The sequence below is a fragment of the Euprymna scolopes genome, chromosome 3, assembly GCF_053919585.1.
Source record: "Euprymna scolopes isolate OS-2025 chromosome 3, ASM5391958v1, whole genome shotgun sequence".
Classification (NCBI taxonomy): domain Eukaryota; kingdom Metazoa; phylum Mollusca; class Cephalopoda; order Sepiida; family Sepiolidae; genus Euprymna; species Euprymna scolopes.
Genome location: NC_136484.1, coordinates 25947481 through 25971221, shown reverse-complemented (window position 1 = coordinate 25971221; position 23741 = coordinate 25947481). Strand labels below are relative to the sequence as shown.

Here is a 23741-nt window from a genome sequence, read left to right as displayed (position 1 = left end):
TTATGACAGAGGAAAGAATTGCTATTTTCTAGGTTGGAATTTATCCATTTAACTTTTATTGTTTGTTAGTTTTTGACCATGAAATGTATTTTTTCTTCTTGCTCCTTACACCAAGTGGTTTCATGCCTTGCCTGGAACGATTTTCTTTAAAAAAGAAATGTCAACAGATTTCCATTATAAACTATCCCCAAAAGTAATCAAACTTGGTTCATTTCATCAATCATCTCATGAGGTTATTCATCTTTCGATTGACAATCATTTCATCTCATTAAACCTTGTTCTCAATGTAACGTTGTACACACGTTTACACACGGGACCCACACGTTGTATGCCGTCTATGTTGCAAAGGAGACGAAGACAAAGAATAATTTTAACTCACTTTTTCTTGCAACAACGATATTTCTTTATTCTCCCGCCATGCATGACTTCTCATTATGGCCGTGACGTCTCTCACATGATGATTTTCTCTGTGGTCTCTCTCCTTCTTATAGTCTTTTTCCTTACAGTGACGTCATTTCATATTTCATATGCATTTGCATATGCGCATCCGTGCTCTGTTACATTAAGTGGCTTTTGGCCTTGGTCAGTGAGGACTCATTAGTACACAAAAAAAAAAAAAGAAGAATGAACATTCTTAAGAAGTATGTACTCATTCTCTATCAAAAATGCTATTTTAAACTCCTGTTTGATAAGGCTTAATTTATAAGGGTGCGATTGATCCAGATTTCTTTTTATAAAATTTTTACTAATCATAAAATTAGTCAACAGTGATGGCTGACATATCATTTCCAATATCCATATGATTTGTAAATTCGATGATTTGCTTAACTGAAAAATGTATTTATGCATATTTTTACATTTATTATAATTGAGAAAAAAAAATCTAATATTTTCTTTAGAATCTAATTTATATATTTTTTCTTAATAAATTCATTTTTTTACTTTATTAAAAAAAAAAATTCTACATTAAGGGAACTTTAAGGTTCTAACACTAATCAGTAGTGTTCCCCTCCTCCAGTATATATCTGGTTCTGATGACAGACTAACAAACAGCTTTTTTATATAGATGCTTAAAAGCATTTAAAACGCATGCAACTGTGGCACTCTACCAACTTACCTATGTATCGTTCTAACAGTATTCAAGTTTAGTTGATAATTTAACAAATTTATTTCCGTGAAAACTTGATAGTACAATTATTACTGTGCAAATATTACTTCAAGAAAACCTGTTGCACCTTCCCCCTCCCAATATTTTTATCACAATCCGTGTTCTCATATCCTTCACCATTTGATGCTGAATTAAGCTTTAAGCAACTGTCATGACCTTTCATCTGTATTACATATTATTATTATTGTTATTGCCAGAAGCTAAGCTGTTATGAACATCTTCATTGTCACCTGCACACGGCATATCTTGTTTACAGCACCAGTAGGTTGATGACAGTGATTAAGTGGTTAACGACACAGACTGGCAACCTCAGTGTGTCAGGTTTGAATCCAGTTTGTTTCACATGTTGACATCCGTCGTGTGGTCTCTCCCGTAAGCATCCAATGTCTTTCTAGAAAGAATTCTAACTAGAAAGATATCAGGGAAACCAATAAAAACCATCTGATTCATATGAAATGAATGTATGATACTCAACTACAACAGCAGCATCAGCAATTAGATAACAGTTGTAAGAATATAGGGCTCTTGTGTAGTGGGGGGGGGGCTCTTCCTTTTTCCTTGATTATTCTCTGAGTTTTCACTGTTGGAAATTCACTGAGTATCTGAGTATTTGTGTTCGACACTCAGGTGACCAGCCGTGAAGTCATTGACTCAGCATCACTATCGGTCCTGGATATGACCTTAAACTATATCCAATGGTGAGGCCCCAGCTTGCGGGTTTTGAGGAGTGTGGAGCCACCCTTTAATTGCCATTGCTCCCAGCTCCACTTTGACCCAGAGTGGTAGTACCTGTTAGGGTCCCAACTATGGGCTAAATAGTAACCGACTTGAAAAAAATATATATTCTATTAAAAAATTTTTCTTCAAAATAACTGGATTCGGCATTAAATAACCCGAAAAGGGTTGATATGCCGTAAAACAACCAACCAACATCACTATCAGGCTGGAAGAAATGGAAACCTAGCTCAGGATGATGAAGCAGGATGCTAAACTGATTCTGGACCCTCACCTTTACTGGAACCGTAACAGAAACAGCCTTGCATTTCTATGCATTGTTGAATAGCTATGAGTAGTATGTTTGTTTCAAAGATGAGTTCTCAGCATATCTTGTTCACAGTATTATCAGGTTGATGACAGTGGCTAACTGGTTAATGACACAGACTGGCAACCTGGGTAGTGGGGGGATGTTCTTCCTTTTGCCTTGATTTTTCTGTCTAATTCTTCACTGTTGGAAATTCACTGAGTATGTGTGTTCGACAGAAGCAACGTTGGATTTCTATGCTGTGTTGAAAAGAGCTATGGGTAGTATCTTTTTTCAAAGATGAGTTGCCCATGATGACAATGTATCATCAACTAAGATGGACTTTGGTCTAATGATCACAGTTACTTTCATGTTGCAGATCTGGAAGTACATCTGGCCTGGAGCAATCATGCCCGTACTGTCCCTTATTTTGTACAATAGATGTTCCATCTTAGGTCAGAGGTCACTATAATTATTTTCTAGTACTACCAGATCAGACTGTCTGAAGATACTGTCTTTCCAGCCTAAAATGCATCAAGAATTAATGTTATTTTTTTCCTTTCCCTTTACAAAACTCAGTCATGTTCTGCAAAGGCAAAAACAAAAACAACAATTTTCCTATACAAATAAAAGCAAACGATGAATATATATTTGAATATATAAAGAACTTGAAGCATAAAAAACTTTTTTCCAAAGTTGCTAGATTTAGTATTAAATAAACTAAAAAGGTGTATATGCCATAATACAAAAACTAAAACACAATGAATAAATATTTGAATATATAAAAACTTGACACATAAAAACATTTTTTCAAGGTTACTGGATTTAACATTAAATGATTAAAAAGGGTTGAGATATTCTGTAAAACAAATCAAACTATGTTTCAGAATTTTTGATGATGTTTGATTATTTGTATCAATTGAACTACTGTTTTCAATGTAGATATTAGCATCCAAGATAAAAACAGTTTTGTGTGCATGTAACAAAATAAACACCCTCATAAAGGGTAACCTTAAAAAATTTCTACCCATAGCTCTTTTCAACAAGTTCACCACATCCTGAACACTGGCTGACCAGGCACGGAAATCCAAGGCTGCTTCTGTTATGAGTGCAAGTCATTCACAGTTCAAGTGACAGATCCTGTAAAGGTGAGGGCCCAGAATCAGTTCAGCATCCTGCTTCACCATCCTGAGCTATGGTTTTGAGTTGGTCCATTTCGTGCTAGCTCAGTGACTTCACGGCTGAAGGCATCTGGCAAGGAGAGCTTTTTTGGAGGGAGTGGATCTTGCAGTGAGTGTGAACTGTACTGTTGGAGATAAACTTTTGCCAGCAGACACGGAGGATGTGACATAGACAGTGATGGGTCAAATATCTCTCCAGTTTACATATGTCACTTGCCATGGATATGTGTGTTTGATTTACTTGCACGTTAAGAATAGAGCATGGTGTTACCAGCAAAAATATATTCATTTCTGATGCTATTCATAATCTTGTTAGGTTGCACATTGAATGTATTATATGGTAAGAAGATGATGAATGTGACAAAGTAGTGAGAGGATGGGAATAGAGGTAGTAGCATAAAAGTAGCAGTAGTAGCAAAAATGTAAGAAGAATAAAGAAAGAAAGAGAGTTTCATTTCTAACTGTGTGGGGAGAATCGATATTTCACTCCTTATTCAAAGATTATCTGTCATATATTCACTAATGTACAAAGTACTGACATTGACCTATCGGGTCATGGGTAGTATATGATAGAATTGCAGATAATTAAAAAAAATATTTCAAGATCATATGATCTTAATAGTTTTAGTTTTACATGCCTCTTGGCGTTAGAACATTTAGTTTTGTAACTATTATTTTTATTTTTATTTTAGCACTTTATTACCATCTGAAGAAGTTTTATTGTAACAAAATTGTTTTAAGGATAGGCAGGTATGATCAGCCTAATTATTATTTGAAAAGACATTTTTAATTCTTGTGTTTTACTTATTATCAATGCAATTGGATACTTGGTAAACTTGCAGTGTAGTTAGCAAGCCTAGAAATAAAGATTTAAAAAATCACAACTAATAACTTTTACTAAACACATAAGAATTTAATTTTCTACCAACCAGTATTGTTTTTAAGTGTGGAAACTGATTGTAACATATACTATCTCTGAATTTGTTATCATTAAATTGACTTATTGCAACACACACAAAAACAAATGATGGATGCTTTTTTTGTGGTAAGGTAAGTTATTTTGTTTACTATGTTTTTTTGTTTTTTTTGAAGAATGAAGTCTAACCAACAGCAGAAAACCAAGCAGTCATTTTGTTTCTCAACTGCTGACAGAGAGAGCTTTGAACAAAATTTAATTTTGAAATTACCAAAAAAACAAACAAAAAAAATGAATACAGTTTTAGAACGCTTAAAATACACAGGTTGTATTTATTTGCTCCCCCACCGAGCAAATTAGGCACAAGGCCGATTTTTAATGTGAGGAGTGAAGGGGAAATAGGGACCAACTCCCCGGGGAGTAGGGGAGCTGATAGTGACAATTGGTATGAAGGGTTGCCCCTATATTGACCAAGGTCTTATATGTGGGGTTGCCCCCACATATGGTCTTTGCTTGCAGTATCTGCCGGAACAGATACTACACTTTGATCTTGGCCCGAAGGCCACGACAGGTTGATAGAAAATTTTTAATGTATTTGGTAAAAGTTGTATTTTTTTTTCCTTTTCTTCAATCTCTCAACTGCAATTTTACAGAATACTTTCTCAAATGGAAAATAGTTTAAACTAATAAAGTAGATATTTTTGTTTAAATTAATGCTCTTCACTTAAAAATCAAGACAATGACATCTAATTACAGTAAGAGAAAACAGGTTGAAAACATGTCTACAAATACAGCTTGCTATATAAGAAAATATAAAAAAAAATTAAATAAAATAATCTGGTTTGTATTTGCAAAAAGACTTAACATTCTTGTATGAACAAAAGACAATTTGGCCAGTAACTCGTTTATTTAGTATGTTCATGACGTTAATTTTAGTTCATCTTCTTTTTCTTCATCATCATCATCATCATCATCATCATCATCATCATCATCATCATCATCATAATAATAGTAGTAATAATAATAATAATAACAAAAGCAATAATAGCAACAGAAACAATAATAATAATAGAAGTAATAATAATAATAATCGTTTTAACGTCTTTTTTACATAATGGAATGTGTTTGATAGCTTTTTAAAAATTAACTTCCAAACCAACCAATCTCTAGTTAAACTTCTAAATTAACCCATGTTCTCCCAAATCTATCTTCCTTCATCCCATGTTTTTTTCTTAGCCTTTCCCTGCCAATTAACCCTGCTACCTCAACTATACTACATCTAATCCAAGAACTCATACATTCTTTCAATGTTGTCAAACAACACTAAAACATTTTTATTATTCTTGAATGCAAATCACTTTTTTTTTTTTTTTTTTTTAAAGATTAAAGTGATCCTTAAAAATAAACAGTTCAAATTGCAGTTCATTAGTGTGTTAGAAAAATATTTACAACACTGTTGTTGGCAGGTCAAAAACGTCTGGTGTTGTGCAAGCCACAATACAAAAACTTATTCACAATGCCATAAACGAGCTGACAACTGCATATATTGCCCACTCACTTAGCCATGCTCAAAACGCAAGATTACAGTCCTTATTATAACTGCACTTGAACTATTGAACTAGAACTTTATCCATGAAGTCTCTAACTTTTTTTTCAATTTTCAAAAGTTTAAAACGAGTAACACCGATTGAAATTTGATTTAGATTTAGGAAACAGTACAATGTTATTTCATTTTTTAAGCAAAAATCGCTCCAGACAAGGCATTAAGCCACTTGATATAAGGAGCAAAAAAAAAAGTACTTAAAGGTCAAAAACTTGCCAATGATAAATGTTAAATAGATTCTGATGCAGAAAACAGCAATTTTCCCCTCTTTGTCAGAAACATTGCTCCTGGAATGTGAGAATTAAAAGACAAAATAAGGACAACTGTGTAACTCTCACTTATTTTGTCCTTTAATCTTTATATTTTAGGAGCGATGTTTCTGACAAAGAGAGAATAATTGTTATTTTGGGTCAGAATCTATTCTATCTAATACTTATTATTGGCAGGTTTTTAACCTTGAAGTACTATAATGTGGCTGTTATGCTCGGATCGTGTTCGCTACAATTCAAACCTCTCTTGGATCCCCACGCTGGTACCATCGTAAAGGAACAAGCAAATAAAAAAAAATGAAAGTAACAAAAATTTGATTTGGCTTTTTTTTTCTATTTTAGTAAAAGGCATTTATTACAATTTCCAAACAATACCTGCTTCTTGTTTTTTTTTTTTTTTTTCTTCTTAATTGTCTGCCATGCAATTAACAAAACCCTGCTGTCTCAACACCAGCTTAAAAGTCTCTCGCCGCCACCACAAGGCCACATGTCCATCTCACTCGGCATACGTTTTTCTTTCTTGCCTTATGGTGCACTTTTTCTTTCTTTTCTTGTGACACAAGTTTGCGCACACTTGCTAATTTGCATATATGCTTTGATGGCTGCTTCTGCTAATATTTTCGCTAGCCATCTATCCTTCGGTTGCTGCTGGTATTTTCACACATGCTCATATGCACTCTGTTCAGTATTATTTTTTTTACATCAAGTGGCTTCATGCCTTGTCTTGAGTGATTTCCATAAATAAAATGAGAAATGGGATAAAAGTGTACTGATTCTTAAACTTAAAGCAAATTTCAATCCGTGTTACATATTTTAAACTTTTTCCACGCTAAAAACATCAATCATATATTTTCACACAGTTCTCACCATAGTTTTATGTTTTTGCTTGTATTGATGAGAGATGTAAGCTCTTTCATTTTTTAATAGGGCTCAAATGTCTCTCAATATTATTAACCTATTTTGGAACAAGCACCTCGGCTAGTTTTTCTTTTTCTTTTTTTTTTTCGTACATTCTCAGCCCTGACTAATATTAAGCTGATAGTCTATTATTATCCAATCTTGATTATCAGGAAGTTTCTTCTTCTTCATCATAACTGATATGTTGATAAAGAAAGTTCTTCATAATTTAATGAACGCATAATCTAATCTTAGTAAAGAAAGAGGCCATGCCACTAATTGGAGTTTTATAATTAGGTTTTCTTTTATTTGTACTAATGGGATACTGAGATCACAACAAATATCTTTAAGTTCTAATATTTTGTTTCATACTTGTATTTACCTCCACCTTGCCCTTCTCAGGCGGTCAGACAAAACGCACCATATTTTCATTTGACTCTCTTTTGTGAAATTTCTGTCAACATCAGTGAGTTGTTCCTATTTACAATGCCTCCCCACGGGACAGAGTTAGACACCAGGGTCGTTTTTTAACGTGGAGAAAAGGAACAAAAATAAAAATTGTCTCAGTCGTGAAGGATTTCTTCTCCACTGACAGAGAAAAAGAAATTGAAGTGCAGCATCTGAAGAACAGATACTACACTGGTCGCGAAGTGAGTTGTTCATCTGATCAAATGTTGTCATTTTAAGAGTTTTTTTGTTTTTTTTGTTTTAGATTACTGGTATTGTTTAAATTGCTTTTCTCTCTTTGATCTGATCTCTTTGATTTCATTATTTCATCCCAGAATGAATTTAAAATAATTGGATACCCTTAGATTTCAGTAAGTTCAAGAGGGTTGCTCCCCACCCACCCCGAATAAACACACGCACAAAGCAATCTAAAATAAACTGCTATGGAGAAAGATGTGTGAAAATAAAATTCCACGATTATGAGTTTTGTAATGTTTTTGTTTTTTAATTTTGTGGAATTACCTTGCACCCCACCCCCAGGGGATCTGAAAAAAAATATCAAAATTTACTCAACTTGTAAGGATCTATATCTTGTGTTTTCAATGTGAGAATACAAGCTAAATAATTTTCAGTGAAGGGGAGGGTGCAAGAAAATTCTTGATACAATCAAAAATTGCTTTAATGAAAACTGAAAGTAAAGATGACTAAAGATAGAAAAGTGTTTCTTTTGTGGAGTGAGTTAATTGCCCTTTAGAAAGTCTAAACATTATCAGAACGTGTTTAGATCTTGAGAAACAACATAATTTTATGCAGTTTGAGTATGGCTTAAAATCTCATTAAAATCCGAGGAAAAAACAATTTCATTTCAGGATTTTCATGTTCTGTTAAGACCTGCTTTATGAAAAAAAACAAAAACATATCAATCTGTTATGACAATCGACATAACTTTTTACTCAATCAAACTCTATTTAAATTAGTAACTTTGAATTCCTGACTTTGTTACACTTTTTATGCATACTTAATATCTGCAATATAACACTTTTTTTGAGGGCAGAGGATGCTTATCCGTTCTTGTTATTTAATTCCGGAATACAATACCTGTTGTTAATGGTCTATTCTTTCAAATTAATTGAACACACTTAATTTCTTGGCAAAGGGGAAAGGTTTATATTTTTTTCAATTGTATTAATAGACAAGAAACGTGATAAGATTTTAACTCTGCATAATCGATTCCATAATCATATCAGCATCCATTACACCAACCACTGCCTCTCCTTGCCCTGTTCTTTCAGCAGTGCCATGAATTCAGGCCACCTGTAGGCTGTGGGTGGTGCCTTAGGACAGGATTCTGGTGGCTGAGCCATTCTCTTGCACTAGTAACAGAAATCGGAGACGTCTGAGCTGATCAATCTACTGATCATATCATGTATTAGTATCTATTGGTTCATTCTTAATCGTAATATTCTTTAAAAAAAAAACATTAGAACTTTATTTCTCTTTTTTATTTTCTTTCAGATAGATACTAGAAGGAAACGTCTGAGGGTCAATCATGTTGAAGACAAAGATTACCAATGCCAAGAAGTAATATTCTGAATAAATAATGTTTTCTGAGAGTAGTGTCACTGATGAGATGCTTAATTTTCCTATTCTTGAGTAATAATGGTACCTGCTGTGAAATCTCTTTCTGGAAGAAAAGTATTCTGAGAGCAATGTATTTTAGGAACATAAATAATTATCTTACCTATAGAATTATATTAGACAAGCTTTATTTGACATTACGTAGCACATAGATAGTTGATACATTGTAAACAAAATGCCTTCATACTCCCGTAACATAGCTACTATTTGCTTAATGGACATTTGTCATTCTAAGTCATAAAATCTTATTCATTCCATCCATTATTTTTCAATCCTCTCATAATATTCATTATCATTCAACTCAATCACATCCCAGAAGAAATAGTCAAGGGGGTTGCAGTTGAGTGAGGAGAGTGTAGGGCATCTACAGGTATGGTGACCAATAATGAGTAACTTTGTTGAGTCATCTTTTCTGGGTCGTCTTGGCCTTGTGTGCAGGAGTAGAGTTCTGTTAGAAAGACATAGGGGGATCTGGCAGTGATCTAGTCTATCTAAGGCTTCATCATGTTCCTTCACCTCTTCGTATTTTTTCTTTTTCTCAAGTCTTCAATTTTGCTGTAACACCTTGTATATATGAGAGAGTGATGATCTAGAAAATACATGAACGATGTTGTCTTACTTCTGGAGAATGGGTTGAGGCTGTTTCTAACATGTAGTGTGTAAGACTGTGTCTACCTTTCAAGCTTCGGTCTTCTTGATTACAAAAGATACCATGTCATCCACAATAATGAATATATCTACAATATCCCAAACAAAGTAAAATGTATTTTTTGTAAAAAGATCTGTCTGCAGATGCCGTTGTGCATTTTTGCTCAAAAGCCACTTCTTCCTATTGTGTTCTTCATGTATGCTAATATATATATATATATATATATGTAATTACACACACACACACACACACACACACACACACACACATACATATATATATATATATACATATATATATACACACACAGAGTGGTCACTAGAGAAGCGGGGAATTTGAAAACGTGTTTGGCAAGAGCTTGGAATGATATCCCACAAGTTACCCTTCAAAACGCCACACAAGCTTAGATTTCTAGGTTAAGACGCTGCAGTGAAGTGCACGGACGACATTTTGAGTATTTATGCGTATGATATAGCATTTGTCTTTCAAAAACTTTGAAAAAAATTATTCTTTGTAAAAATAAATTATTGTTTAACAAATTTCCAGCTTTTCTAGCGACCACCCCGTGTGTGTATATATATATATATATATATATATATATATATATATATACACACACACACACACGCACACTAGTGTTGGAATGATGTACGTATATGTGTCACACACACACACACACACACATATATATATATATATATATATTAGTATTGGGATGATTAATCAGAAATCAGAACTTTTTGGGATATCGGAAGCGGGAAAATTTGTGGCTATTTTCTGATGCCAAAAACGGTTCCTTTAAGTGTCGTTTTTTATTTGATTTTGTTTAAAACAAATTCTTCCACTGTAGTAGTAATGATAAAATAATAAATATTTATTGATTTTAAACTTATTATAAAATTAAAATCCATACATCATTCCTCATAAGTGTATTCTTATATTTCAGAAAATATCTGCGCATTTTATGGTAAGCGAGAAAAAATAACAACTCTATAGTTAAATATTTAGAAATTTATATGAATCGGAATTGGTAATTGTATTGGAATCGGGGGGAAAAATATTGGAATCGTCCCATCACTGATATATATATATATATATATATATATATAGTAAGTTTTAAAAATATATATGGCAATTAAGCTACACAGAATTTTCCACATTTCATCCTTATGAGGATTTGTAAGGCTATAGCTTGACGAATCCTCACAGAAATGAGAAGCAGAAAACTCTGTAGCTTAATTGCCATATATATTTTTCAAAACTTACTACATAGCTCTACTAACATATCGAGTAAATACTAAAAATAGATATATATATATATGCGACTAGAGCAAATTATCTGTAGAATCAGAACAAAAATGAAAACTCAGCCGTGTTCGACCAGATATGTTTATATAACGACTTGCTGCTGAATTACACACACACACACACACACACACACACACACAGATATATATTAATCTTTGTTTGTACAAATAGCATATAAATAAAAGATTAATTAAAATAGCAGAATCAAATATCAAAGAGTAGCCATATCTATACATCATATATGACAGAACATCAACCTGTCAGACAAGTATAACCACTTCCTGGAAGACTTACATTACCTTGCTATTGAAGTGTCCTGCATTGTAATTTTCATGCGGTACAGAAGATGAGTAATACGTCACAAGAGGGACATGATGAATATGAACTGAGGACATAAAGTGTACTGATGGTGTATGTATGTATGTATATACATGTGTATGTGTATATATATATATATATATATATATATATATATATATATATATATATATATATGAGTTAAGGGGAAAATAGATTCATTGATTGATATAATAATTAAGTGAATGATTTTGTGCTACGAAACAGATACTGCCAAGAATTGTAAATATCAACTGAATTAAAGGAATAAATTGTAAGATGGTCAACATCATGAAATTTGGAATATAGACTTTTGTCATTTATTCATTATATGCTCTGTAATTACATTGAGCTTCTTAAATAAGGATTGGTATATATATATATATATATATATATATATATATATAAAAAGGAAATATAAGTGAATAAAAAATATTTTCATAGAAATATGTATATATATATATATATATATATATATATATATATATATAATGTGTGTCTCGTCAGAAAAAGAGGGTGGGCGACAATATGCAAAACAAAAAACTCCCTCATTGCGTAAGATGCAGGAATGAATACAAAATGCAGCATTTCAAAACTACTAATATTGGTAAGAAAAATAACAACAGAACTTGATGAGATAAAGTTAAAGTAGCTGGAAAATTACATTCTAGTTTTCTTTAAAAAAATTTTTTTTTTTTTTTTTTTTACTTTAGTTTAAACAAGGCACATTGTTATTCAGACATAAACAACTTTTTGAATTAGGAGTCATTTCTATGGGGGGGGCATCTTAAGTGAAGAGTTGTGATGCAAGGTGCATGTTTAGTACAGTCTGCAGAAATGGTGAGCAGGGAGGGAATTCCATAGGCAAGCAGTACAAAGAAGAAAACTATTAGAGTAGAAAACCTTTCAGCATCTAGAGACCGTTACAGTGACGGGCTGGGATTGTTCTGATTGTTGGGTCAGTCAAGGGTATTTATATCAAGGAGGCAACAGTGCAACAAGTTCATTGGAACATGTTCCATGAAAGTACTTGTAAAGCAAGTACAAGGATGCTTAGTGGAAAAATTATTAATTCGGCTTTAGTATAATAATAATAATAATAATAATAATCTCTCTCTGTATACATGTGTTTGTGTGTGTATGTTATATTGTCATGCATTTTTATTTCTAAGCAAAGAATTTCTATTTTTTCTGAGGAGTATATGCATGAAAAGAGTTGGTACTGACGTAATAATAACCAATTGGTTCTGAATAATGAAATGGATGTGAAACAAATGTACCGAAATTTTAACACGCTGGAGAAGCTGTTTTACATGAAAAATAAATATTTGAATCTCGGAATATAACTATACTCTTATTCTTTTATATATATATATATATATATATATATATATATATATATATATAGCTATAACATTAAAAGATAAATTTTTTATACCATTACCATGGTTTAGCACACAATCGTTGGATGGTCTAATCTCCAAAGTTGAGATCAAATTCATCTTCACAAACATATGATGATTAAAATGAACCAACTACTTCAGTATGTGTGTGTATGTATATATATATATATATATATATATATATATATATATATATATAAAATTCAGATCAGCTTTCTTATTTGGGCATTTAAACCGTCCATCCGGTTTCTAACTATATATATATATATATATATATATATATATATATATATATATATATATATATATATATATATATATATATATATATAGCAATATAGAGAATATATTTTTTTTTCATTTATTCTCTATATATATGTATCTGTGAAAATATGATTTTTTTTTCAATTATATTTCATTTTTTTTATATGCTAATCCTTAATGTATCAAGCTCAATTTAATTACAGAGCACATAATAAATAAATGACAAAAGTCTATAGTCCAAATTTCATGATGTTTGTTTCCTTTAATTACGTTGAAATTTACAACTCTTGACAGTAACTGTTTTGTAGCGCAAAATTATTCATTTAATTATTATATCAGTGAATCCATTTTGTCCTAAACTCATCAGAAGAAATAGCAACTATCAATTCTCTAATAAAAAATAAAATTTATTTGTACATAATTACAAAATCTCAACATTGGAAGAGTGCATCATATATATATATATATATATATATTAGTGTTGGAACAATTAATCGGAATCAGTATCAGACTTGAAAATAATTGTGCCTATTTTCTGATGCTAAACATGATTCTTTTATAATTGTTTTTTTTATTTGATATTGTTTAAAGCAAGACCTTCCACTACTGGTAGTCATCATGAAATATTAAATATTTATTGATTTTAAACTACCAGTAAAACTAAAATTTACATATCATTCTCCACAAGTGTATTTTTATGTTTGAGAAAATATCTGCACATTTAACATATGTCTTTATGCCAATTGGGATAAATAACAATTTTTATATTATTTAATTGGAATTTATTATTGAGATGAGTATTATTTATTAATTTATTTATTGCGGACTATTATCCCAAACAATTTTATTGCGGACTATTATCCAAAACAATTTAAACAATAAACAATATACGGCATAATCACATTGACACACCGGTTCCCGTCAGATCACCAAAGTTATGCAACGTTGAGCCTGGTCATTACTAAAATGGGTGACCAATTTGGGAAGTCGAGGTGCTGTATGTAGGAGGACGTCCACACCTCCCTGCAAAAATTTGCAAAAACCTAACGTCGTTAACTCCCCCCCCCCCAACGGGGATATATATGCGACTGGGGACCGCTTGTGAATTTCATACTCCCATGAAACTTCCTTCTTCGGAGGAAGCCAGTTAAACCCTAAATTGGGTTGGTGCTGACTGCACGCACATTATCATAAACAACAAATAAACAGATGAGGATAAAAGACCACAATAAATAAATTAACAACACTTTTGTTAAATATTTAGATTTATAAAGAATCAGAATCTGGAAACATATTGGAATCGTCCCATCACTAATATACATGTATGAGAGAGACAAGGCAGGAGTAGTAGTATTTATAAAGTCACATTATTTAATATCTTATTTTATAGGCGGGAATATATCAATGACAAACTTTGATAAATAGACCAGCTTCACTTCATTACTTGAAAAGAAAGTAAAAAAAAAAAAAAAGAACGCTTGTTAATTGCATTCAAAATTACAGCCTTAAAAAGTGAGCGTTCAATTTTACATGATAATAAAATGCTTGTCATGTTTACAAATTATTTGTGATTTTTTTTTTTTTTTTAACATTTTAGTTTTATTTTATTTTTGATTTCAGTAAATATAAAATTAATAGTAAGTAAAAAAAAAAAGATAAGCTATGAATACATGCACATCTTTTCTCTTAATAGCTATATTAATACAAAAATATTTTTCTATAGAATAAAAGAGAATGTATGCATGTCTGGCATGTTTAGCAGTATTATTAATCACGTATGCAAATTAAGGCGGAATCATAAAATATACGAGTTGCCTTCAATAAATTTCCAGACTTTTTTCATATGGGCACTTTTATTGATAGTACACACACGAAACTCTAGTCCACTTTGAAGTAATCTTTTCCGGCTGCAATGCACTTGTATTGTGTCAGCAACTTCTCGAATGCCCCATGGAAGTCCTCTTATGTGAGTGTGTCAATGATCCTCATCACAGCCTTTTTCATCTCAATTTTCTCATCACAACAGCCTCTAAGGTTTTCCTTGAGCTTGGGGAATCACCAAAAGTCACAGGGAGCAAGGTGTGAACTATAGAGAGGGTGAAGAACTATTTTGATGCCCATCGTGATCAAATAATCTGTGACAAGGATGGAGTTGTAGACTGGTGCATTGTCCTGGTGGAAATGCCACTGACCCGATTTGAAGAGTGCTGGCCTCTTCTGACAGAATCTCTTCCTGAATTCCTTTAAAACCATAACATAGTATTCCAGTAGGAACCCAGTGCATGTAGATCATACCCATGCTATCAAAAAAAAAAAAAAAAAGTTTCTGGATGGATTTGCTCTGTTTGACCTTTTTGGGTCTGGGAGAGCCAGCATGCTTCTACTGTGACCTCTGTCTCTTGGTCTCTGTATCATAGCAGTAGATCTAGCTTTCATCGCAGGTCACCAGAGCATCAAGAACTACAAGATCTGAATTGATCAACTGAACCATATCCCTACTGATATGACAATGTCTTTCTTTCTGATCTTCTTTGAGCACCCTTGGAACAAGCTTTGCACAAATGTTCCACATCTTCATTTTCTCACGAATAATTGTGTTCCCACACTGACATCAAACTGCATTTATTGTCTCTATAGACACACGATGGTCCTTATTCATGAAATTCTTTATTTGGCCGATCAACTCTGGTATTCTGACTTCCCTACCCTCCCACACCTCTCATTATCCCTCAGACTCTTTGCCTTCCTTGAATCTCTTTTGCCACTCAAAAACTGATGCTTGATTCATGCAAGATGGTCCAAAAGTAGTCTGAAGCATTCCATACGTTTCTGTGGCATTTTTTCCAAGTTTAAAACAGAATTTTATTGTTCTAAAGTATTCTCATGTCCAGATTGCATTTCTGAAATTCACCAGCTGTCGCAATCAGGCTTTAGTAGAGTGTGTCAGTCATCTTATAAGATGGATAGCAATGACATACTAAATTTTCAAGTCTACAGCAATTTTAAATACCTGTAAAAAATGTCTGGAAACTTATTGAAGGCACCTCATACAATAATAGAAAAGAAAGGAAAGAATTTTTTTCACTTTTAATGTAGATAAAAAAAGATATTTCCTTCCTTCAATTGAAAAAATGCTTAAAATGTTAAAAGTTTGACAAACGTTTAAATCCATTTGGAAACTATGTTTGAAGTTCACTGATTTTTACATAATGAGGACAACACTAATCAATACAAAAAAAAACAAATTGAAAAATGGACGGACATGTGTAAACTTTTTCTTATTGATTAGTTTTGTTTTTGTTTTTTATCAATTAAGTTTGTCTTGTCGATTAGTTTTGTCTTTTTCTCATTGATTGCAAGCAGTGAATAGCAATTCAGTTGTAAAGCGATAGCGAGTTCAAAAGATAATTCTCTAATAATTTTAAACAAACTAAATAATTACAATATTTGCAGGCATTTGGAGTTGGTTGATCTTTTTAAAATTGTCTTGGAAGTCAAATGTCTAATATTTTCCAGCCCTCCTCACATCTGAGATGAAAAGTCAGAAGTCGCCAATTTTTACAGGAGGCAGTTTTTTTAAACAATCGGAAGTTTGATTTTTTTTTTTTTTTTTTTTTTTCAGCTGGTTCCTTATTTCTGGTTTGCAGCATAAAAACAGTCATTTCTTTTCTTTTTAACGTAACATTTTGTAACCGTTGACACATTTTAATACACTTAATAATTTCTGAACAGGTTTGCTTGCTATTATTAGTTGTGAAACGGAGGCAGAATGAGCAGTTCACAAAATGAATATAACTCTTTTTCCTTCCTGTCCTCTTCTCATTCTGCATAAGAATATAGATGTTCATGTTATATCACAAGAATAATTAGCAAGGATATCAGATTTCTTCTTTAATTAATGCTCTCAGCCAACTGTGCTCGTGGACATTCCACAGTTAAAAATATCATGACAGATCAAATAGGTACCTTGCAAGCTTTTACTTATGGAAATCGGACTTTTATTGTTACAGATAGCTGTAATATGCTCTAATTTATCTAATCCTGTTTATCTCAATTTAATAATACAAAACTAACAGTGACAATAGAGGTATAGGCGCAGAATATAAAATGTAAATTTTATATAAGTGAGACTAAAACAAACATTCATAAGTGTGTTAGGTCACTAGGTTGATACCGATTAGCTTTTCTATGCTATTCTCAGCATTACAATGAATCACTGAGCAAACTACTCTGCAAGCATTTATTTATGGAAATCAGATTTTTATAGTTGTATTTTCTTTGATTTTTTCCCCATTCATATGCATTCACCATGATGATGGACTACTTTAATTGAGAAAACTTTACTGACAGTAATATATATAGCCAATTTCCATTACATATCTCTACTTATATATAAAAGGCACTTTGTGTGTGTGTGTGTTCTTTATTGACTCCAAAATGGCTGGTTCGCTTTCTTTTTAAAATTTCACAAATATACTTTACTTCATGTGTCTGATAGTGTTCTTACATAGGTTTTGTATTGGAATGCCTCTGATATGCACCGAAAATTGATAATTGAAAAAATCTGATTAAAGAAGGAACAGTCCGATTTTGACCAAAGTTAATATCCTTATACAGCCTAACATCACAAGTGCATTTGAGAAGTTTTATCACCGTACTAATAGAAGGATCCGGCATATAAAATCAACAGTAGGTTCTTTGATAAGATAGGGGCACATTCAGAGCACAATTAAACCATGATACTTATCTATATCCAAAAAGATGAACCTGATTTGTCAAACGTGTTATTGCAGTTTTCTCTAACTGATGACAATTACAAGTTGAACTGTAATTATAAAAATACTGGGAAGATAATCTGTGATAATGTTTGCAACCTTGAAAGATATTGCAAATTGATTTCTCAAAGGTCTTGTCTGATTATTTCTTTATCTTTGTATCTCAAAATAATAATAAAAAAACGGCTTCAATAAAAAATATTTTAAAATTGCTAAAATTGTTTTTTTTTTTTGTTTTTTTTTTTTAATTAGTGGATGCATATAATAAATAAAAGATAATAGTAAACATTAAGGAATATCTTGCTTTATGAACAAAAAATGGAATAGTTTACAGTTAATGAATATATATATATATTATTCCAATATCCATACTGGCACATGTTGAATGGCTTTATAAAATAGACTTCCAAACTAACTTATCTATGGACAGGTTTTTATCTCTCTTTCCCTCTCCATTTTTATAACTTCCTCCCATGTTTTTGTTAGCCTTCCCCTGAAAACTGAACCTGCTACCTCAACTTTACTAACACAAGAACTCTTGTTCATTCTTTCAATGTGACCATACCAACAAAGTCTCCTCTTCTGCACACATCTCCCTATACTGTCCAAATTTAATTTTCCTCAAAGATTATCAAAACTAAGCCCCTAAGACTTGCAGTACACATCCATTGTTTCATTCTCATATCATTTCTCTCCATGCAATTCATGTCCTCAACCCTCACTGACCAGATTTCACTTTCTTACATCATCCCAGTACGTACACCTTCCTGAAGTAGTTTACACTGGTAATACTCTGCTAGATAATAATGGCAGTAGTTCACTCAACTTACTCCAGCCACCTTTAACTCTTGTAATCACTCTAGCACCTACTTCACCCTGTGCTCCAAGGTAACAAAACATCTTGACAACTTCAATAGCTTCAGCGTCAAAATATATTATGCCACGTCTGAGCTCTCATCTATCTGCATTGTCTAGTACTTCTTGCACATAAATTAGTTATCATCTCTCAATCTACTAGTAATTTCACTGCATTTTTTGTGTACCAGTGTTTACAAGTTTAAAAATTTTTTTTTTTTTAACTTTTATTCACACCAAACACGGCATATTGCCACTCAGATGTAAACGGCTATTTTTTAAACCATGTCTACAGGGGTTCTACGTTGGAAGTTGAACAGCAAGATGTCTGTTCACATTACATTTAAATTTTTGCATGCCAGTACAGTAAGGAAAACAGAAAACAGGGAAGAAAATTTCAATGTCTAACAGTTCTAGGGAAGAATCTATTAAGAGTAGAAGGCTTTCTGGCATCTAGGGACCTCTGAAGTGAAGAGGTGGGATTTCGTTGCATGTCTGATTTATACCCCTTTTCCACAAACTGAGCAGGGAAACTTTCCTCTTTTAGACAGCTTTCCAACACTAACACCACTGATCATTGTTTTGGTTTTGGAAACATTCACACTCAGACCTTTACATTCCATACCATTCCTCAAAGTCTTTAACTTAACAAGTAGAGATTCCCTTGAAATTATTAATACAAATAATCATTTGTGATAACTTTGAATAATATTGAGAAACTTTCACGAAGAACATTCATCTAGCTGAAACCCTAACCCAATAATTTCCTCCACTCTTTTTTGCATAGGCATCACCACTTATCACCACTTATCAAGGCCAAGAAGCCACTCGAGGATAAGGGTTAAAGAGTGTACAGTAGAAATTGGACAATATAGTAATCGTTAGTAATGGAAATTCGGTAAATTTGTTAACTTATATGGGACGGTTCATCAAAAACTAGAAGACAACCATATTGTAGTCAGCCGGAAAGCAGGAAAACGGAAGATAATTCCACAGGCGTGCAGTTCTAAGAAAGAAGCTTTGTTCATGGAATCTACGTTTAGGTTTAGGCATAGATAAAGAGTGAGGGAAATTATTGATTGTGTTTTCTGCTAGACGGGTATTTCTTGTGAAAGTCTGGCGAGGGGGGGGACCATAGATTGGAGCTCAGCCGAGCACTTGCCATGAAAATAACGATAAAGCAGAGACAAACTTGTAACATCTCTTCTATGAGAAAGAGGTTGCAGGGAAGAGAAAAGGATATCCCCTACGAGGCTACGAAGACTATTTTGAACTCTATTAAGGCAGGATAAGTCCTTTCTAGCAGCTCCTGCCCAAATGTGGCAACAATACTCCATCCCTGAATGCACCTGGCTCTTATATAGATAGAGAATTGCATCAGCAGTGAGATATCTACTGGATCAATAGAAGGATCCCACCATTTTTCCAACGGCTTTGGCAATGGATTTAATGTATGTGTTCCATTTAAGATCAGGAGTAAAGGTCAAGCCCAGAAGCTTGTCAAAACATGAGGCCTCCTCAAGACAAGAGCCATTCATTTCAATTGATGCCAGATGGGGATCAGAGCATTGATGATGTAAAGATAAAAGCTTGGTTTTAGATTCATTAAAAGTAACAAGCCACCTCTTTCTCCATTGTACCACTTGCTCAAGATCAGAGGAGAGAGTATCAGAGAGAACTTGGTCATTTATGGTCTTAGATGTGCTACCATAGATAGTAGTGTCATCAGCATAAATATCTATGAATGATGTAAGAATGCGATTTGGAAGATCATTAATGTAGATCAGGAAAAGAGTTGGGCCCAGGATGGACCCCTGAGGGACTCCAGCATTAATACTGAGAGCTTCTGATTTCTGCCCATCAACCACTACTCCTATGAACCTATCAGAAAGAAATGATTTAATAATTAAGAAGTCATTTCCAGCTATACTGTAGCTGGAGATCTTGTCAAATAAACCTTTATGCCACACTCTATCAAAGGCCTTTGATATGTCAAGAGCAATTGCCCTAGAAAGGTAGCCTCCATCGAGAGATTCACTAATCCTATGAGATATAACTGTAAGCACATCTGCTGTAGATCTATCAGAACGGAACCCATATTTCGTGTCACTAAGAAGGTTATTTTTGCTGAGATGGTTGATTATTTTTCTATTTAACACAGATTCCAGCAACTTATGACGCACAGGAGATTTATTGGCCTGTACTGAGAGGGAGATGAACGATCACCTGAATTCTTAAATACGGGGCATACTGATGAGATTTTCCAGGGTGATGGGAAGCAATTCTCCTTAAGACAACGTTTAAACAGTTTTGTAAGGATGGGCGCTGGTTCTGGTTGAAGTCTTTTGAGTACTATAATTGGAATACCGTCAGGGCTGGTTGCTTTACTGGAGTTAACGTTTTTGATTAGCTTGGCAACATCACGTATAGATATTTGTATATCACATAGCATGTTTTCTGATACAGGAGGAAATATTGGAGGTTGGCGGCCTTGATCGCAAAGGGTAGAATTAGCTGCAAAGTTCTTGGCAAAGAGTTTGGCTTTCTCTGATGCTGACAAGATGACCTCAGGTCCATTTATGAGAATTGGGATAGAACACACGCTTCTATTCAGGATTCTGTTTGCTATTTGCCAAAACTGGTGGGAACCAAGCCTCTTCTCATCTACTTTGGACTTGATGGACTGAGCATTCAACTCTCTTGCGTTCTTTATTACTTTTTTACAGTGGTTGCTGGCAATCCTGAAAGCGGCTTTAGTCTCAGTACATCTATTACGTTGGAAGCAATGGAAAAAGTAATTTCTGTGCACAATGGCAGCAGCACATTCTGGAGAGAACCATGGCTGGCTGTTAGGTTTTTGCTGGAATTTTTTCGAGGGTATGAACCGAACTATGCCTACAATTAACCATTCTATCAGGTCTGATACTATAGAGGACACATCCTTTTTAAACATGGAACGCAGAGGTAGATCTGATATAAATGTACGGAAGCTATCCCAGTCAGCCATAGAGTATCGATATACTGTACGATGGAGAGGTACATGTAAGGACTTATTACATTTCATTTTTATCTTAACTGATACAAAAGAGTGGTCGAAAGATCCAAGTGGAAACAGAACGGAAGCTGAACATAGATCAGGGCAAGTTGTGAGAAAAAGGTCTAGGAGACTTGCATACTGGTCGTCAGTATCGGGCACATGGGTGGGTTCATGAACAATCTGAGTGAGGTCATAAGCAATGGAGAAATCATGACAGAACCTCCCCTCATCATCAGTCTTGTTTGAGCGAGTTAACCATTCCACATTGTGAACATTGAAGTCTCCACAGACATGATTATTAGCTGAAGGATAAGCAGGTAGGACGTGGTCAATTTTCTCAGATATGCTTTTAAAGATAGTAACTCCGCTGTTGTGGGGGTGACAGAGAGCAAATATAAATGCAGTTGTTTGAGCAAGTGCAACCCGGAAGCACATATAGGGTAAGTTAGGATTTTCTCTGGAGATGTCCCTACCACATGAAAGCCATCTTTTATATAGGCACATATTCATGCCCATGGCGATCTTGGGGGTCAGATTTGGAAGTTAAGTTAGAGTATCCTTTAATTACGAACTCATCTAGGGAAATGGTCTGTCCAATGCCAGTTTCGCTTAGAAATAATGTCTGGTTTAGTCTCCTGTAATTGGGTTTCAACCTCTGGAAGGTTAGAACGTAAACCTCTGATGTTCGAGAAGGAGACATGGTAGTGGGGGTCTACGTTTGAAGTTGGAGATCCGGGTTTAATCGTATATTTTTTATTGAAACTTTTCATGATGAAGTTTTGGGATTTGTGGACTAGGTTGACAGACTTGCTTGAAGCAGGACAGAGAGGGAAAGTAAGAGAGAAATAGAAATGAAGAAATCTTTTTTTCTTTTTTGTAGCACTTGAAAAGGTAAAGCCGTAGCAATTACCCACTAATATGGCATCGAGAGGTCCCACCAGAAGCTACTGCATGGTCCAGAATCGATTCACCAAATAGCAATACATCAGCCTCAGTACTTTGCACCTGCTGATAGGACAGCCTCCTTAGTGGTTAATCTAAGGTTCGGGTCCCTGACTATCAGGTGGATAACGTCAGCCGAGATAAAATGTTTACCTCCAGCACCCTTACTAGTGACATAGCTACAAGGATAGACATAGAAACAGAAAATTTCCGACATCTCTGGTGGCTGTTCACGCAAAAATACTGCCAACCTAGGATACAGCTTTTTCTTCTCCCTTTGTCAGAAAAATCACTCATTAAAATATGAGGATTGAGTGACAAATAAATTTATAGGAATAGTTCAACAAGAACTTGTTTACATTAGACTTGAAGGCTACAATATTGTAGTTGGCCGGGAAGCAGGCCAGCGGAACAGTGTTCAACAGGTGGGCAGTTCTAGGAAAGGAGTTACATCAAGTGGCTCCATGCTTTGTCTGGAGCGATTTCCATTAAAAGAAAATTCACCTAATAAAAATCATGCTTTCCATTTTTACAAATTTTGAATTTTTTATGACTGCTTGATTTTCATTTGGACAAGAAATGCTGTATCGCTTGGATCTAAAACAGTTCGTAACACAAAGTCAGTTTTTTTTTTTTTATCGTTTTTATTCATAAAACTGATTATTATCTATCTTTATCTTCAGCATGTAAATTATGTAAAGTGTCATTTAATTAGTTCATTTTAAAGCTGAGGTGCTTCACAGGGGATTTTATGGCATATCATTAAAAGGTCAAAATATGAAGAGCTGATTTTACATTTGTAAAGCAAACGTGATAAAAAATTAATCCTCTTCTGTCAGAGCATCACTGAAAACATGCACTGACTTGCAGTATTGCGCCACATGATCAGATACTTTGCAATGTTTCAATACGACTGTGCTTTCATTCTCTCTGCATTAACTAAAAAAGTCCGAGCCAACCCATATCCTTCTCAGTCTGTCAATGAGGTTAGCTTTCTGTAATGATTTTTACGAAATACAAATTTTGATTTTC

At 33.7% G+C, this 23741-nt stretch overlaps 1 protein-coding gene across 3 annotated transcripts in view; it reads left to right on the top strand.

Moving 5' to 3' along the window:
- Positions 1–23741, top strand: part of LOC145254166 (phosphatidylinositol 3,4,5-trisphosphate 3-phosphatase TPTE2-like) — a 182844-nt gene that overhangs the window by 17165 nt on the left and 141938 nt on the right. The window contains exon 1 of one of the 3 annotated variants that reach the window (XM_080113002.1): positions 3972–4420. The exons of the other annotated variants lie outside the window; for them this stretch is intronic. Coding sequence (XP_079969128.1) covers positions 4395–4420 — 26 coding nt within the window. The 5' untranslated portion in view covers positions 3972–4394. Of the gene's footprint in view, positions 1–3971; positions 4421–23741 lie in introns of those variants that run through there. 3 annotated transcript variants of the gene reach the window in all.